Source organism: Arachis stenosperma, chromosome 4, assembly GCF_014773155.1.
Source record: "Arachis stenosperma cultivar V10309 chromosome 4, arast.V10309.gnm1.PFL2, whole genome shotgun sequence".
Classification (NCBI taxonomy): Eukaryota; Viridiplantae; Streptophyta; class Magnoliopsida; order Fabales; family Fabaceae; genus Arachis; species Arachis stenosperma.
This window is the reverse complement of record NC_080380.1, coordinates 26,377,313-26,396,909: the sequence shown is the minus strand read 5'-3', so window position 1 is coordinate 26,396,909 and position 19,597 is coordinate 26,377,313. Positions and strand designations below refer to the sequence as shown.

Here is a 19,597-nt window from a genome sequence, read left to right as displayed (position 1 = left end):
AGCTACGCCCTTCAGTGCTCCCTTTCCAGAGAAATGGTCTCATCATGGAATCAATTTCGGTCGAAATAAGAAACAAAGACACTTGCATATGATAAAAAGGAATAGAGGAAGCTACATATTTAATAATGAGACAAAGTCTACCTGCTTTGTTCAGAGGTTTGTACTTCCTATTGGAAAAACTCAACAAAGGTTCAAATAAAAATCTGTCTAACAACGGAAGCACCAAAGAATATTTTTCCCATAATCTGTGCGATTAAATAGGCAATACCAAAGATACTCCAAGCAGCAAATACAATGACAGAAATTAAACAACCAGACACCAGAATTTTAACATGGGAAAATCCACAAAAGAGGAACAAGAAATCCATGGGACCTAGTCCAGAAAAATCTTCCACTATCAAAATAATGAGTACACAAACAGTCTTCCTAATAGCACTAGAACATCTCAAAATCAACAAAATACATCATCAAAACTGATGGAATCAACATAAACCCTCCACAAAGTGGGTATTTCAAATCAAACAAAAGAGAAGGCAATACAACTAGTAAGTTATATCCTAATGTTCATCTCTGCATCAGGAACAATATGCTAAAATTTCATAAAAATGGAGCAAGTTTACCGGTTCAATCGGATAAAAAATAGCTTGCCCTTTTACCCTAAATTTTTTTCTTCTCCCTCGACGATGAACCCTTACTGTTCCCTTTTTTCTTTTTGTTTTAAAATGAGAGAGCCTTGCTCTCGTTCTCTCTCCCTCATGGCTTTAGCCACTTCTTTCTTTATTTTATTTTTTATTTTTTATTTTTTTTTAAGTTTTGTGGGCCCCACTTGAGATTGGGGACCCACTAACAAATCTCTCCCTCACCAATTCAAGTGGGGATAAATTGCTCCACTAAGTCTGCCTTTTCTTTGCAGAATCAAACTTCACTGCAGGTAAACTCTTAGTCATCATATCTGAACCATTATCATTAGTATGGATCTTCTCAAGTGCATATGACTTCATTTCAAGCTTTTGACGTATCCAACGATATCTCACCTCTATGTGCTTCGATCTGGAATAAAACGTCAAAATCTTGCTTAGATAGATATCACTCTGACTGTCACAAAATAACACAAACTTCTCTTGATTGATGCCTAACTCATGTAGAAATTTCTTCATCCACAAGAGTTCTTTAGAAGCTTTAACAATAGCAATGTATTCTGCCTCTGTAGTAGACAAAGCAATACATTTCTTAAGTCGAGATTGCCACGACACAGCTCCCCCTGCAAAAGTCATCATATAACCAGAAGTAGACTTCCTTAAATCAAGATTTCCAACCATATCTGCATCTATGTAACCATCCAATATAGGTTAGCCACTCCGAAAGTATAAACAAATTCTGAAAGTAACATTAAGGTATTTGAGAATCCACTTCACTGCTTGCCAGCGTTCCTTGTCAAGATTAGAGAGAAATCGACTAACAACTCCCACGGTATGAGCAATATCCGGCCTGGTGAAAACCTAGCATACATCAAACTGCCAACTGCAGATGCATATGCATATGGAATCTTCTTCATTTCTACTTTCTCTTTCTCACTTGTAGGACATTGCCGCGAACTCAGCTTGAAATGACTAGCAAGTGGCGTACTAACAGGTTTGAAATTATTCATGCTAAACCTCTCTAAAACCTTCTCAATATACTTTTGCTACGACAGCCACAGTTTTCCATTCTTCCTGTCACGAGTGATACTCATACCAAGAATTTTCTTTGCAGGACCTAAATCCTTCATCGCAAAGGATATGTTCAAGTCTTTCTTAAGACTTTCAATCTTCTTAATGTCATGACCAACAATCAACATGTCATCAACATAAAGCAAGAGAATTATAAAATCACTATTAAAGAATTTCTTAACATACACACAATGATCAGAAGAAGTCTTACTATACCCATGACCTTCCATGAAGGAATCAAACTTCGTGTACCACTGCCTTGGCACTTGCTTCAGCCTATATAAGCTCTTCTTCAACTTGCATACAAGGTGCTCCTTTCCTTTAACCTCGAAACTCTCTGGTTGCTCCATATAAATTTCTTTATCTATGTCACCGTGAAGGAATGCAGTCTTCACATCAAGCTGCTCAACCTCTAAATTCAAGCTAGCCGCCAACCCAAGCATAAAACTCAAAAAGAGGACATCTTCACAACTGGAGAGAAAATCTCCTCAAAATCAATACCTTTCTTTTGCTCAAAACCTTTCACAACCAATCGAGCTTTGTACCTTGGCCGTGAGACATTTCATCTGCTTTGAATTTGAACACCTATATTTCTTGAATGCTCTTTTACCCTTCGGTAGCATCACCAATTCAAACATATGATTCTCATACAAGGATTTCATTTTTTCTTGCATGGCCTTCAACCAATCTTCCTTATGCTCATCAGACATAGCTTCCTGGTAGCTCTCTGGCTCCCCAGTTTCAGTTTTCATCACATACTCATGAGGAGAGTATTTCTATGAAGGATGACACTCTCTAGTAGATCTTCTTAATTCAGACTCAACTGGTGGTTCAGGTGGAACTTCAATATCTGGTGGAACTTCTGCATTTGACACCTCAGGTTGAGGTGTAGGTTTATCATGCAAATCATCACCATCATTATCAACTTGTACATCTCCCCCATCAACAGGAGGTCTAGTAGAAGGACCGGATTCATCATTAGCAGAACGTCTAACAGTTATTGTTGGCTTATCTGTCTTCTCAAGGTCTTCAATAGTTTGGTCTTCAAGAAAAATCACATCTCAGTTTCTAATTATCTTCTTGCTCACCGGATCCCATAATCTGTAATCAAAGTCTTCGTGACCATCACCAATAAAGATACACTGCTTTGACTTTCCATCAAGTTTGGACCTTTCATCTCTTGGAATGTGAACAAAAGCCCTACAACCAAACACTCGCAATTGACTATAAGAGACATCTTTTCTTCTCCAAACTTTCTCTGGAACATCACCATTTAGTGGAACTGAAGGAAAAAGGTTGATCAGATCTACTACAGTCCTCATCACTTTACCCCAAAAAGATTTAGGCAACTTTGCATGAGAGAGCATACATCTGACTCTATCATTGATAGTGCGATTCATTCTCTCTACAACTCCATTATGTTGAGGAATCTTAGGAAATGTCTTCTTAAGCTTGATCCCATGTCCTTTAATACTCTTCAAATGGACCCCTGTATTCACCATTATTATCTACTCGAATACATTTCAATTTCCTTCTTGTTTCTCTTTCAACACTTACATGAAAGTGTTTGAAGATACCGATCACCTGGTCTTTAGATTTCAAAATAAAAACCCACACTTTTTGAGAATAATCATCAATAAAAGTAACAAAATATGATGCACTACCTAGTGTCTTAGCATCCATAGTGCAAACATCAGTGTAAACTAAATCTAGAACATGTGATCTCCTATGAGGTCCAAAACTATGAAATGGTACTCTAGCATGCTTTCCAAAAAAACAATGAGTACAAGTATTTAAAGTTGTACATTTCACTGGAAGTGAGTGCTTCTTGGCTAAGACGCTTAGTCCTTTCTCGCTCAAGTGACCAAGACGTATACGCCACAAATCAGAAGAGGAATCATCAGCTACACTTGCCTATTCTTTGCATAACTTTGCTTGCAACCGGTAGAGAGTAGTGAGACTATTGTCTTCTTTAGCAATAATGAGAGCCCCTTTGGTAATCTTGTATTTTCCACTACCAAAAGAAGTGCAATACCCCTATTGATCTAATGTCTTCACTGAAATAAGATTGAACTGCATATCTGGCGCATGCCTAACATTCTTCAACTACAAGTTGCATTCCATGTTGGTTTCAAGCCACATATCACCCATACGAATGATATCACATACTCGTTTATCTCCTAATTTGATCTTACCAAAATTTTTCGCAGTATAGGAAGTGAAAAATTCACGCCTCGGAGTGACATAACATGAGGCACCAGAATTCATAATCCAAGTGGAATTATCACAGACAAGATTCACATAATTTTCATCATATGTGATAAGAACATCTTCATAAACTATAGCAGCAGTTTCTTTATCATTATCTTTACCTGTGTTTTCGTTTCTTCCCCTTGATTGTTCTCTTTTCAAGAACATACAATACCTCTTGATATGCCCAGACTTGCCACAATGTTGACAAATGAACTCCTTTCTTGGCTTGTATTTTTCTCTTGACTTGCTTCGACTCTCTGACTTGTCGGAACTCTGAGATTTTCTACTTTGACTTCTCCCCATGACTCTGAAACAAGTGCTTCTGATTGGAGGAGACATTAATCAAATCTCGATCTCTTCTTCTGACTTCTTCATTCAACATGCTCTCTTTAACCATTGCTAACGTTAACTTTTCTTTTGGAGCTGAGTTAGTCAGTATCACAACCAAAACTTCCCAACTATCAGGCAAAGAGCTCAACAACAACAAAGCTTGCAACTCATCATTCAAAGTGATTTCATTATTTGTCAGTTGGTTCACCATCTCCTGAAAAGTGCTCAAGTGCTCCGACATTGATTTACCTTCAATATACTTCATATTAACAAGCTTCCTTATCAAGAATGCTTTGTTTTGCACATTCTTCCTCTCATATATCTCCTTCAATTTCTTCCACATATTCTTGGCATTCGTTTCGATGTCAACATGTGGATACACACCAAGATCAAGCCATTGCCTAATCAAACCAGCTGCCTTCCGATTCAGCTTCTTCCATTCAGCATCGGATTTAGTGTCTTTGGATTTATCCCCCTTCACAAGATTATACAAGTCCTTGCTATATAACATATCTTCCATGAGGGTCTTCCAAATTGAATAATTTTGGGAATTCAATTTAACCATATTCGGTCCATGAATATTTTCCTCCATTTAATCAACACAGACATAAACAACCAAAGCTCTAGATACCACTTTATTAGGAAAATTCAATAAAGGTCCAAACAAGAACCTGTCTAACCGTGGAAGCACAAAAAAATAATTTTTTCACAACCTGTGCAATTGAATACCAAAGATACTCCAAGCAGCAAATATAATGACAGAAATTAAATAATTAGACACCAGAATTTTAACATATGAAAATTCCCAAAAGAGGGACAAAAAATCTACGGGACCTAATCCAGAAAAATCTTCCACTATCAAAATAATGGCTACACAAACAATCTTCTTAATAGCACCAGGGCATCTCAACAATCAACAAAATACATCTTCAAAACTGATGGAATCAACATAAATCCTCCACAAAGTGGGTATCTCAAATTAGATAAAAGAGAAGGCAATATAACTAGTAAATTATATCCTAATATTCATCTCTACATCAGAAATAACATACTAAAATTTCATAAGAAATAGAACAAGTTTACCGATTCAATCGGGTCAAAAATAGCTTACCCTTTTTTCCCAAATTTTCTTCTTCTTCCTCGATGATGAACCCTTACTGTTTCCTTTTTTTTTTTTCTTTCAAAATGAGAGAGCCTTGATCTCGTTCTCTCTCCCTTTTTTCTTTTAGCCACTCCTTCTTTTATTTTATTTTATTTTATTTTTTTATATTGTGTAAACCCCACATGAAATTGGAGATCATAAACGCTTCCAACTAGCCTAAGCGGACTTGAATTTTGTGACGAACTCCCTAAAAAGAAGCTATGCTAAACCGACCATATCCCATATTCATCCCAATATACTTATGAAGATCACAAGTGAACCGAAAATCAGAAATGCTAGAAAAGATCTCCTATGTCCTTCTAGTTACATTCAAAGAATGGACTACTCTAGATTTATCAACATTTACCTTCAAGATTAACTACACAATATAATCACAATTTCAAGATGCTGAGATATATAGATGCAGATATTTTAAAAGGTGAAAACTCGGATGAAGTCGACTTCACCTGAAGTTGATATCTAAGAACTGTTAGATAAAAATTTAGTGCAATCAATTAAATTATCTAGCAGTTCTCAAGTATCAACTTCATGTGAAGTCGAATACACCTGAGTTTTCACCATTTTAAAAACCTAGATCGAGGTCTTTTAAAATTTTGAGTTGATGTTCAACATTTGCCGTAATAAGAAAGTGAAATAAAGTGAAGTAAAGCGAAAAAAACAAACGCGAAAGAATACAAGTTCTATTTCAAACTAAGAAAGTGAAGTAAAAATAAAAATCTATTGTCGTATTAGCCATTATTTGATTTTGACTTCAGCAGGTAAGAATCTTTCCATTTCTTTCGAAGCCAAATTGACAACGGATGCTTTCTTTCCTTCGAAACACTGTCGATAGATAATGCATATTCCTTTTAATACGATTTGATCATGCTAAATAAAATCGAATTCGATCTGCCTAATTTATGGATCGATCTAATACCAATCCGAATTTTACAGATCGTATCTGATCATTTCGAAGATAAAGAGGAGCAGATATCAGAAGCATGTAGTATAGCGGATCGGATCATAGAGGCCCAAATATATATATATATATATACACACACACTTCACTAAATCAGAAAAATGTTCTATGAACATAAGAAGTCATTAAATCAGTTCTGATGTATTTATCTATATTTATACATTTGTTTTACACATTTTTTCGAACAAAATAATTAAACGTCACATAACAAAATCAAATTTGTCATGATAGAATAATCAAATAATTTTATATTAACATAGTTACTTTTTTTACAAGCATCAAATATCTATATTCTTATTTCTTATACGATGGCTGAAATTTTTTGTATTATTATAAATCTATTGTTAGAGAGAGTGACAACTCCCCCGTTGGTTTGTAGGACACCTCAATGGGTAGAGGATAACTGATCCAAAGTAAACTTTGTATGAACAAGATAAGTATATCTGGATTCAATTTGATTTAAATTAAAACTAAACTTGATCAACTAAAATTTAAATATTAACTAAATTTATCAATTTCAAATCAATGTAAAATAGAAGTGCATGATATGGTGTTTTTCTTGAAATTTTGTTCTTCATGTAAAATACAAGTTTCAAAATCGTTCTTAATACGTTTTTTTTTTTTAAATTATCCATAATGTTTCAAATATGCTTTAATTATATTCTTCGAATTTAATGTCACTAGTGGAGATACTAACATACAATCCTATGCCTCAAACATGTTTCAAATTTTAGTGGCTAGTAGAAAGGTTTTTAATAAAAGTGGTTTGAATTAATAAAAATACCACACGAACACACACAACTAAATTATTAACCATCAAGTCAACCAGCATGCATTTATGTAGTGTATATTATTTCACATAATTTTTTTAATAAAATAATAAATTACCGGAATAGTCAAATCTATCATAATAAAATTTGAGTTGTTAAGTTGGGTGGTCAAACCTACCCAATTGTAGAAATAGCATTCCTTAGAAGAGAAAAGTGTAAATATTTCAACTACATGGGCTGTGAAGTGAAATGGCAGCCAAAATTGGTTGAAAAACTTACATTTTGGAAAGCTTGAAACTTGCAATCCTCCTCCTTTGTCCGGGCTGGGAACCGGCTGTGTAAGGTTAATATAAGAACACAGGCGGAGTTAATTGCTTAAACCACGAGACATCATACACACACAATAGATCTTGCCGGTTGCCACGTTTGAGAACTTAAGAGTAGAAGTTAAAGAACATACCCCATTTTAAAGATAAATTAGCTGTAAATCTGCGCAATGGGTACCCTTTTTTTAATAAATATTTAATAAATATTTTAAAAATTAATATAAATTTTATTTTGGTTTAGGGTTTATAATGAGAATCAAAGGATGAAAGCTGAAGCGTTGAATCTTACATGAATGGTCAAGAGATTATAAAGTCACATTACTTCTTTGTGCGATCGTGTAACCTTTTAGTTACTTATAATCCTAGCATTCATTTCTAGTTATACGAACCAAATTTTGTTGGCCTCTCTAATTATAACCATTACTCTCGTATCATATCAATTACAAAGAGCAACTCAAATGGAATTACATTTATGGTTTCAAATCTGACGTGTATATAAAGTGGAACCTTTCAAACATTTTACTTTGCATTTTACCTTAGGTTGATGATATTGGTCACCTTATTTCCTGAGGAGCTGTGGGTTGAGGGAATCAATTGATAAACAAAAAATGCATAACAAGGGACGGAAAAGAGAAACGTACCAGTAGGCACAATCCAACTCGGCAAAACTAACACGGTTTTTTCCTACTTGAGCTACTCCTGCAACTGCAACCATAGGAATTGAAAAAAAGGAGGGAAGTATAATAAATATAACAGAAGAGGCTCCAATAACATCAACATATTCTTGTACTTGAAAGGATACATCATCACTTATCAAGCTTCCCACAAGAGGCGTCTTTTCCCATCGCCAATTAACCATTGTACATGGATTGGTACTACTATACACATTTCTTCCTCAAATGATACCCACCTCTTAATTTGAACATGGGAAATAAATGTACCAAAAATAGGGTATAATTAATATTTAAATTTCAAGTAGACACTAGTAATAGTTTCTTATTTGTAGAGTGGATATTATAGTGACATGAAAAACTAATACTACAATTTTTGGCCCAAAACACAATTAGTATATATACCTGAGAATCTCTCGTCAGAAATGGCAGTTTTTCAAATAGAACTAAAGATTCATTTATTTCAATAAAATCTTTCCCATTTGCCTATTTTTAGGACATTTTCAACTCCCCCCTTCTTAAATGGGAGATCCAAAAACCCATTGCTAGTTTTGTTTAATATATGTATGCAATCTCACATTCTCACCAAGTAAAAATGTTATAAATTGATCATGCAGCTCAAGAAATTCTAGAAAATGAATATATTCAATAAGTTCAAAAGGGTTGATATCAAAACCTAACAATGTACAATCCATTTGTATAAGTAATTGCAATACCATTATTATTGGTCAGAGGATACATCAATTGTGCCAGTTATTGAGACGTAGCCACCAACACAATTCCAACGAATCTTTGTTATAAAATTAAAGGGTGTGGAAAAGAGAGAGAATTAAGGAGTGAACGAGGGAGTTGTAATTTTCAGTAACATGCACTACTCATATTTCCAAAGCTTTTTCCTCGTTAAAAGAATTAGGAATCTTTTCACTATATCATATAAACAAGGAAAGAATTATTTACAGCTTCTAAGAGGAGAAACTCAACTGCCACAAAAAGTCTACAAGAGTGCACGCGAGTTATTTCATCACCGAACAAGGAGGCGACCCAAATTGTATATCAATCACCATTGGCCTATCAACAATGATGATGATCCATAGCCTGAAAAATCATAATACTCAAATCAATAACCCAGAACAGATGCAGTTGACAGATGTCTTTATTTTATTTTCAGTCATCATCATCATCTTAATCGTCATCAACAATATACAAAGTTCGCAAATGAGAAGAGAACAAAGCTATCACAATTGATAAGTAAAGACATGCAGCAAATTCTAAATCAGACAACCTGTATTATGAAAAGTAAATGATTACACTAATTGGTAGTTGAAACTAGATTAGTTTTCCTAAACAATCATTAGTGGCATTGTGGCAACTGGCAAGGAGCTCTAACATTATGATCTCATGTATACTACCAAACCCATCAGCACCAATCCATCCACTACTTGTTTAAACAATCAAATATTATTATAGCACAGACAAGCTCGGACATTACCAAAAGGATTCAGTTATTCAATATCTATAGGAAATCAATAAAAAGCTGCACAAACTCTGAGAATGGGATGACTAAAACACAAACCCAGTTGTAAATATTAAGGTACAGATGAAGATAATAATAATAATAATAATAATAATAATAATAATAATAATAATAATAAATTCTATTAATATGTAAACATATCAAGTAACATAAAATAAGACATCCATAAAAGTAACCTCCATGAACACAAAATTACTTTTCAAAATTGAAAACGTACAAGATATGCTCATAAACAGGTACTCTTGCAATGCAACTCATCCAAGTTGATGTCTGAGGAAATATAAAGCTAGCAGGGTCTTCAAATCTTCAAAATGATATCCAATGGGAGCATGATCCTACAAAGAAGACAACTTTAATAAGATAACAAGCAGAATAAAGTATTTGTATCAAAGCAAAATAGTTTTTTTCTTATCAGCTGTGCCGACCAGTTTATCACAATTAAGGTATGATATACAAGACTCTTTTCCATAACTTTAATCAAATGAAGTACATACAAGTTTAGAAAGTTGAATGCTTAAATGGATGGGAGGACAGAAACTTTGGAAATGAAATGGTTAACTGTCCACAAAAGGGGAAGGTTATAATTGCTACAATGAAGAGAGAGAATTACAATGACTCAGGAGGATAGGGATCCGCCTATACCAAAAACACACACAAATAAAATAAGAGTTGAAAAGAAAAATTTAATGCAACAAAGCTTCAGAACCCCTCAATATATCATTATCATTATCCCCATCATCATTAAAACAAAAAGAAGAATGCATAATATGCAATGAAAGTTTAACTGACACATAAAAGTGAGCCAGTGCTAGAGTGAAGCATTAAAATAATTGAGACGATCAGCAGTAAATGCATACCAGAATTAAAGACTCAATCCCTGACTAATTAAGTGATCCACGACACCTGAATAAAAAGTATATTAATTGTTATGATGTGCACATATCTCCAATCGCAGAAAGAAAAAATAAAAATGGCAGTTTCCCAACTTCACTTTTGCCCTAAAAGTTCTGGAACAATACTGATTGTATCCAGACATCAGTTTAAAATAAAATTGATGAATTTATAAAGTTATATGACAATAAAAAGCAAGAATGAACTATATAGATTAAGTATCAATATATGTTCAACAAGATGGGGTCTCCTAAACTTACTTTCTGGAACCACAGTTGCAGGGAATCTTTTTATCCTCCAACGGGAACTTATAATTATAAGTAATCTCTTCACCAGCAGCAATATGCCGTTTTGAATATATGAAAATCTTCTTTTGACCCTCGAAAGAGATGACCTTTGTATAGCAGTTGGGCTGCAACATTTCCATTCAAAAAAGGATGGATGTGAAATCAATATTTGGGGGGAAGGAAGATAAAAAAGAGGGTAGTATACTCATATTTGCATAGTATCATAATACTACACGAAGTACCTCACAAGAATGGTTAATAAATCTTGCAATCCCACCTCTCTTTGTAGCATCAACCTACAAGCTCAAATTGGTAAAACAGATCCATCATTTCAATGGCTATCACTAATTTCAAAATTTTCAGGATATGCTCATTTAGAAAACCAATTTGGAGTGATGCAAAGCTACATATATGACTTAACATGGCCTTCCTTAACCACTTATATTGACTAGTCATCATGTGTTTTGATTACCTTAGGAAATGAAATATGTTTGAGGGTGTATGCCATAACATTAGAACTTCAATTCTCAAAGTTAAGTGGTGGCAATGCTTTTGTGATTCTACCATGTTGAGATTAAAATAGCCACAACTACCTCCTAAATTAACAACCCCACTATCCCATCTATTAGAATATATCTCTTTTTTCCATTTTAAAATTATTTAAGTCAACATCCTGGTAGCAGATCAATCCTCTTCAACTTCTCTCCCAATGTCTGATCACATTTGGCACATGATCAGGTCAGCCTAAATCCTTGTCAACTTTTAAAGCCCAAAAACTTTTATCCTTAAGGTCAAACCCCAGGCTACAGTCTAGCATGAATTTTATGATGTTTGAATAGCAAATAATCGGTATAACAATAATATTCAAATCAAGATAAAGATAATATCTAATTCATGTGATCCAATTATACCATAATTATCCTAGAGAAGCCCAAAAAGAACGAAAATTAATATAAAAAAGGGCCACAGTATGACTATGAAGTACTAACCACATAACCATCATCAAGTCTGAAAAGGTAACTGCTTCCAATTCCCATCTTCTCATACTGACGTTCACGGATATCAGATATCTGGAGAATATAAGGATTATATCAGCAAATTGATTGATTGAGCAAAATTGATACTGACTAAATCAGCATAGCTTTTGCAAAAATATGAAATGAGAAAGGATAGCACTTAAGTTTATGGTCATCAGTAACTCTTCAATTATCTAATATTCTAAAGGAAATCACCATTGGATAAACAGTGAGAAACATTTTATAGCCAGAATAATTTTTTGGATAAGAAGCACTCCTATTAATAAGAAAAGAAAGGATATATATTACACCCAGAATATAAGAATTTATTTGAAATGAAATCATTATTTATAAAGAAAGTGGAAACAGTATAAAGAAAGAGCATTATAATATATTTATCCATGTCAAATGTAATTCAAATGCACTTTGCAAAAACCGACAGTCACAGGGATAAAAGTAAGCCTTCGAATATCATCATTGCAACTTTAAATATATTATACCCGAGGACGAATTAGTTCTCCAACATATTCAATCACGAAGTCCTCTGCCTCTATTGGCTCCATTGCAACAAGACCCCAGTCATGTATCTTGCTCCTTTGAAAACGTAATCGTTTTTTCCTTGCCTGAACAGTGCAAAATGGACCGTTAAAACTTCATGTATCACAAAGCTTCAGATAAGAATCCCATAAAAACACATTCATTTTCATCACCTTCAATTGAGGCACTTTCAGAAGATCTGCACCCTCAGCAGCAGCAAGAAGGTTGCGCAATTTCATCCTATTTGTTCTTGCAGAAAGACCCTTATTATTCGATAGCTGCAATAAATTATTATCTGAATCTATGCACTTGTTTTGTATACAGGCAATGCCCCTGACACGTGCTCTATATGCAGGAGTAGCACTTTGAGACCATCTATGCCATTCCCACCCATCAATGGAAGTCCTAGCACATCCATCAGATCTAGGACATAAATTCAATGGCTTGGATTTGGCAGAATTCCTCCTTGTAATAGTAGCATGTTTGCTTGCTCCATGCTTTGCACCATCGTTTGAAATTTTCAAAGACTTGGCAGGATGTAAGGATGGCATACCATCTGTTGAATGTTTCCTTTTTTGTTTCGACATTTTATTTGCTGCAAACAGGAATAGGCAACAATTAAAATACATCTGAATCTTGCAGAAACAGTAAACATACATCTACAATGATCCAATACAGATAATCTTCATTAAGGAGCACAAAGCTGATAAACATATTTTTTCCATATACCGACCACTTGGTCTCTGTTTGGAGCAATGACCAGCAGCCTTCCCCTTAATGGTGCCATCACTGCAATTGCTTTTAGCCACCTTCTTCATGGAAACACTATTATTTGTTGATGCTGAAAGCTTCTTTTCATTTGATTTTAGGACATCCTCAGCATTGCTTTTAACCACCTTCTTCATTCCAACACTATTATTTGTTGACGCAGAAAGCCTCCTTTCATTAGATTTTACGGCATCCACAACACCATCTGGATAAAGAAAAGCCACAAGGGTTAATCTTAAACAAATTCATTCTTATAAAAACCATATCACCAAATTAACAAGCAAAGTTATATATTTTGACCAGTACGTGAAAGTTTCAATGCTTTCGAACTAGTTTTATTCTTCAAGGACAATCGATCACCATCTGTGCTACCATTGACAATGATAGATGACCTGCTCTTATTAGATTTATCTTTCTTCCCTTTAACCACACTAGCCTTTCCACGCTTAGCAGCTATTTTGACTTCTGCAGTTTCATTCAAATCTCCCAAAACATAATTCCTTAACTTACACACGTTCTGCTTCCCTGGCCTAGAATCATCCACTGAAGCAGATTGAGAGGAACACAACTCTTTGTGTGACAGTTTCTTGCGGTGGTATGTATACTTTCCATTAACTAGAGGAACTGCAGAAGAGCCTTTTGCTCCTTCTTTCATCTTTCCCAGTCCAGAAGTAGCATCATTTAAAGGTTCCTTCCTTGCTTTCTTTGCTTTTCCTTTCTAAAGGATTACAAACATTAAAAAGATAAATAAATCAACTCAGGCTCAACATGAGATGAAATTAAACCAGAAACCAAAGGCAGGTAGCAAAAACATATCTAAGTTATTGTAAGTAATAACAAGCACAGACAACCCTATAAACATATTTAAGCTCTCATTAATAAGAATGAGAGAAGCTCTAACCTCATGAATACCAGAATGACTGCGTTTCTTATTAGACATAAAAGCTTGATTCAATGTAGGATAAAAAAAAGCGGATTTCCACTCTTCTAGGACTTCATTATGCAACTTTTGTCGGCACAGTGCAGTTGCAACATATTCTGTAATCTTAGGATTACATTCAGCTACCCTTGAAGGTCGAATCTTCAAATTCGGTGGTGGGAAAATTGTGTGCGAGTTCTCTTCAAATCCAGGTGGAAGTTCACCAATTTCCCCTTCATCAACTACTTCTACACCTCCACACAACTCCTCAAATGCATTCGAGAATACATTAGACATATGATTTGCTAATGAAGGCTCACAAACTGAATCTTCAGCCTTAACAGTAGCTACTAACTTGTCATTTAGAATTTCCTTCATAGGAGTTTCACCAGTGTGTAGTTCTGAGAAACCAGAGACACTAACAGCAACCTACAATAATTAAAGGATTCTTCAATATAATATAGCAAAGAAAGATAAAAATAACAAGCACACTTCTAATCACATTACCTTACTCAATTTGTCTTCATGAGGGGAATGAATTATTTTGTTCACTTCCTTTTCAACAAAACTTCGAAAGTATTCAGCTAAAGACACCTTTGAAGAGAAGTGAAGCTCATTCTCCACACTTTCAATAATGCATGTCAAATTTTTGGAGTTACTATAAGTGCATGAAACTCTTTGACCTTCCATTAAATTTCCATCTTTGGGTACATTAGAAGATAAAGAAGGTAACTTAGAATGAGAATCTGTTCCTGTTGTCAGCACTCCAAACTGATTACAGCCATCGGTAGGGTATTTAGAACAACCTGTCCCAAGAAGCAACTGCAGAACAATTATATGATCATTATGGGGACAACTGAAGCAAAAAAAAAAAAAATATAATAATAAGCAAAAGATGCTCACAGCTTCAGATTTAATCTTTCCATCATATTCTCCACAACCATTAACAAATATTTGAAGATTAGGATGAGACCAAAGTTTCTTTTTCCTCCAGGAATATAAGTACTCTGCTAGAGGGTCAAAAAATACAGCATTCCACGTGACTTGCATGCAATAATCAACAAGTACTTTACGTACAACAGCATACGACCACCAAAAGTTCTCAACACTTCCAACCGATTTAAAACTTATTGAAGATGGTCTAGAAATTTCAAGACAAGTCTGATCATCTGCAATATGGGAAGATGCATGCTCACTCGGAACAGCAGTATCTTTACTAATCTCCACAGCAACATTTGACTGTTAATGCAAAAATTCAACAACTTAATAATGCTGCATATAATTTGAACAACACTACATGTATAGAAACAAAAACATCACCCTTTTGCTGTCAACCACGGAGGTCTCAGAAGCCAGGTTAGTTGAATCAAGCTTCTGCCTCTTGTGTTTCTTTTCAGTAAAAAATTCTGCAATAATATCACTTATAACCCCATCGAGCACAACTCTGCGGGCAGATTTCATGACACCCAAGTGCAATTGGGAAGAAATGTCCTCAGATATTTCACAGATTAAGTTTACCGTACCACCAAGCTCATTGTTGTTGGAACCTGATCTACAAATGGTTCCAGATGTATCCCCTTTCAGAGCATTTACAGCAGCAACTAGCAGAAAGGAACCATACTTATTGCCAAAATGAGATATCTGTAAATTAACATAAAAAAGTCATGAAAAGGCTTTGCTAGAATAACATTACCTTCTCTGGACAAAACACAGGTAAACCAAAGCAACAAAGTAATATTCCAACAACTTTGTTTAATATTTTATTTTTTCCTAAATATAAATACCACATCATAGGTTTGTAACGTATACTTTCTTTTGTGTGTGATATATATATATATATAAAGAACAATAATCTATACTGATACTACACACTTCAATGTCAAGGGGAAGTTAAATAACAATTTCCTTGAAATTTGGCATACTTCAAAACTCAATCATACAAAAATATACTGGCTACACGGCAGTCCAGGAAATTTTCAATTAAATCCAGTTTTACATGAGAGGGAAAAAGAAACTGGACAGGAAGAGCTAAGTTGGGAATACACGCTAATGTGGATGAGAACTAGTGGTTGACCATACCAATCACATTAAATTTTTATACGAGCTAGCAAATTACATCAAGTTTCTGACAAATTTCAACTTCTGATCAAGCATCAAAACAAAATGATTATCAAGGATCCAATTCAAAAATGGTCATTTCAGGTATAAAAATTGTATTTTAGCTTAAAAGAATAGATTACAAGGAATTAACAACAATCTAATTGCAACCTTCCAAACTAAAAATAACAATAAAAAGAGGGAAAAAAATATCTTGATGCACCTAAAGGATAATCATGAACCCCGGTAGTAAAACATAATTAATCGTTTCCTGAACAAAGAATACACCTCATAAAATTGTTTCAGAAAATAAATATTAGAATCTTACCATTGACGAGTCTTGAAGATATCCATGATGGTGCCAGGAAATCAATTCTGAAATAGAATGTGGACCGTGTTTCATGCCCTTTTCATCCTCATAAAGCCAACAACGTTCTTCACCTAACTGAAAAAGAAATAAAACACCCATCAAAAAAGACAAACTAGTAATTCAAACAGACTTAAATTTGACAAAACCCACAGATATGCACTACCATCTGAGAAGATATCATACTGTTGAACAACTCTGACTTTGAACATTGGTGGTTAGGTTCATTAATGCAGTAATTGCCATGTGAATACGGAACTGACTGCGAGCCAGAGTTAACAGCCAAAGGAGCAGCATTGTCAAAAGACTGATTCTGCCCATATATTGCCATATCCATAGATGAGGAGGGACCATTTGTATGAACCCTTGAGCCAGAGAAACCCAAATTCAGATATGCAAACCCAGTAGAGACATGGTCAGGAAACTGCTTGAAGTAATTCAGTGGCACAGGGTTCATTATTGTGCCATTAATCATAGGATAGACAGGAAGCTCAAATGGCAAGAAACCAGTAGTTAAACCCTCATATAGTTGCTCCTGAATATATGGACCACACATTTGCCCTTGTTCATTCACATACATCCATCCACTCACAAAAGCAGGCTGCTGCACATAGCTACTGAAACGCTGGTCTTGATGTGAAATATTCCCTGCTGTAGAACATGCAGGAATATCACTACCACCAACATTTTCTTGGCAGCTCATCTCCATTCCAGAACTATCCACTTTATCATCAATATTGTAGTAAGAGGGAATACCACCAGCACTCTTGAACACAGAAGCATTCAAGCATGAAAGATAATTCAATCTGAAAAGGAGGACTTTGAAAGTAAGATTGAAGCACGGGTTAATTTTGTTATCATATCTAAATATTCTGTCTTTTACATGTCACTTAGTTCCATCCAACAGTCACCACTACACCCTACTTCAGTTTTAGTAAAAACAAGACAAATAGGAATACTATAAGAGAAACACACAAGAAGGAAAATTGAACCTCCCCCCAGGAAGGACATTATAACATGTAATAGACCATATTTATATCTAAACCATCAACATCTAAACCTATGGTCCCTAGGTCTCCCCCAATCTCTAGCCATTAGACTATCCCCCATCTGATCCGCTCTCCTTACTAGGGTTTGTAAAGACCTTCTATGAGAAACATATGTGACTCTGAAAAACCATAAGAAACTCTCCATATTTTTTCCATGTACATTCCTCTGAAGAAATGATGGAAAAACAGTCAAAGAGAAGCTTTCAGCACAATCCATCCCAAATTCATGGCCTCTGAATAGCCACTGAATCACGAGTTCAACTTCAATATCATTTAAAGTCCACAACCACATGCCTCATTCCAGATAATTTTTCATATAACAATGGCACTTAGCAATAGAAAAATTAGAACAACAGAGTATGCAAACTGTAACCAACTAAACACTCAAAGAAAAGTCAAAAGATATAAAGCAGAAAATCTCAGTCAGAAAATCAAGGCTAACAACTGCGTAAATTCCTTTACAAGCTAGAATATCTTATAACACTTAGCACCAAACCTCTTCCTCCTACTCAATCTTTCCAAAAGAAAATTTCAACTTGACAAACAAAAATTAGCAATCACAACAAAAGAAACAAACAACAACAAAATATATCTGAGTCAACCGAATGTTACTGAATGCACCACCCATATCCAGTGCGATTGCAGGAAAAATTGAAAAACTAAACCTAAAACATTTTTCCCGATCATTAATAAAGCGCGTTCACTGCATATCCACAAGCTAAAATGTGAAGAAATTGGACACATGCAAACTGATACCATATGCGGAAGCATTGGACGATCCAGGCAATCAATCAGAATAATTGAAGAATTTCAGCATTGGAAAGGATCCAGCGCACCACGGACGGAAAGGAACGACGGGAAACCACGACGGCGGCGGTGAACCAAGAACGGCGGACCGGAGATTAAGGAGTGGGAGGCTGGCTAGGACGTGGACTGCGAGGTTGGGTGCGTCGGAAACTACGGCAGCGGCGGCTGATAGCGTCTTGGCGGGGATGGGCTCGACGGCGACGTGCGGCTCGGGCTTCGGGGGGTTGTGGCGGTGGCTTCCGTGTGTGTGTTTTTTGTTCGAAGTGAAAATCATAAGAGCGAGTAGGTTTGGAATTTTAGATTAGAAAATTAGAAAAAAAATTAATAAATAAATAAATGGACCGGGTCATAAAGTCAAGTCCACGGATGACCCTCTTCTAATCGCCTCTCGCCATCCTTACCCAAACTGATCTGAAAAATGGGTTGGGTCGGTGAACAACATTTTCGGCTATGTTGCATGGGTTTTATTGTCATCTAAATTCAAGGACTTACAATTGTCAATTACAAACCTCTACTTCTATCGTCTAAGAAAAACAAAAATAAAAACGACTAGTTAATTTTTGGGATGGCAAATTGGAAACTCTACCCGTATTCACGGGTAATTACCCAACCCAGACGGGACGAGGTTTTTTTTTCTTTTTTCCGTCGCGAGTTTTCTGTTAGTGTTAGGGCATGATCGAGGTCAATATATGTTTTTTGGTGATTGATCGAGTCAATATATATCAGCTCCTATCCCTCTATAATATTATCAAATATTTTTCATATACAAGTCATTTTTTAAAATAAATTCATACAAATTTTTTTAAACTAATTCATCTCACGCGCGTCTTAATCTAACTAATTTTTCAATCAACGCGCAAATATATAATTATTTTTTCGTAAGAATTTTGTTTTCTTTTTTGAATTTCGTCAGCATTTTTTATCTTTCATCTCTGCATTTTCTGTATTTTTCTTCCTTCGTTCATCTCTGCGTTCTCTACGTTTTTCTTCCTTCGTTTCTCTGCATTCTCTCTGTGTTCTCTTTCTTCGTTTTTCTCGATTTCCTTTGTTCTCTATGTTCGTTTTTTAAATCAAGCTCTCAAATCAGTTTTGAGGATAATGAATGATTCAAGTTCAAACTGTCAATTGAACCAGAGTGAAGTGGAT

The 19,597-nt window shown here is 35.1% G+C and overlaps 1 protein-coding gene across 7 annotated transcripts; it reads right to left on the bottom strand.

Moving 5' to 3' along the window:
• Window positions 1–5,299: 5,299 nt before the first annotated feature.
• Window positions 5,300–18,733, bottom strand: LOC130974053 (histone-lysine N-methyltransferase ATXR7). Of its 7 annotated transcripts, XM_057898792.1 has the most exons (20): window positions 18,401–18,733; window positions 16,762–17,401; window positions 16,557–16,673; window positions 15,452–15,772; window positions 15,035–15,370; window positions 14,639–14,953; window positions 14,114–14,560; window positions 13,513–13,930; window positions 13,178–13,417; window positions 12,618–13,039; window positions 12,408–12,530; window positions 11,881–11,961; window positions 11,134–11,187; window positions 10,865–11,016; window positions 10,571–10,616; window positions 9,931–10,048; window positions 9,161–9,274; window positions 8,150–8,213; window positions 7,462–7,516; window positions 5,300–6,276 (listed from the first exon to the last, which is right to left on the bottom strand). In XM_057898792.1, exons 2-15 carry the CDS (start codon window positions 17,302–17,304, stop codon window positions 10,595–10,597), a joined length of 3,591 nt encoding a protein of 1,196 aa, XP_057754775.1. In that variant the 5' UTR covers window positions 17,305–17,401; window positions 18,401–18,733; the 3' UTR covers window positions 5,300–6,276; window positions 7,462–7,516; window positions 8,150–8,213; window positions 9,161–9,274; window positions 9,931–10,048; window positions 10,571–10,594. The 7 variants fall into 7 exon arrangements, with proteins under 7 accessions (XP_057754775.1, XP_057754779.1, XP_057754773.1 ...); XM_057898790.1 differs by lacking the exon at window positions 5,300–6,276 and having other exon boundaries at window positions 6,857–7,516; XM_057898794.1 differs by lacking the exon at window positions 5,300–6,276 and having other exon boundaries at window positions 6,859–7,516; window positions 13,519–13,930.
• Window positions 18,734–19,597: the final 864 nt, after the last annotated feature.

What these genes read in the sequence shown, in the direction of transcription:
- LOC130974053 (XM_057898792.1), bottom strand. Translation starts at nt 17,304, where the DNA reads ATGGAGATGAGCTGCCAAGAAAATGTTGGTGGTAGTGATATTCCTGCA. An exon ending in GTCATTCTGGTATTCATGAG is followed by an intron (nt 13,931 to 14,113) that starts GTTAGAGCTTCT and finishes GTAATCCTTTAG; the next exon opens with AAAGGAAAAGCAAAGAAAGC. An exon ending in GAGAACTAATTCGTCCTCGG is followed by an intron (nt 11,962 to 12,407) that starts GTATAATATATT and finishes TATATTCTCCAG; the next exon opens with ATATCTGATATCCGTGAACG.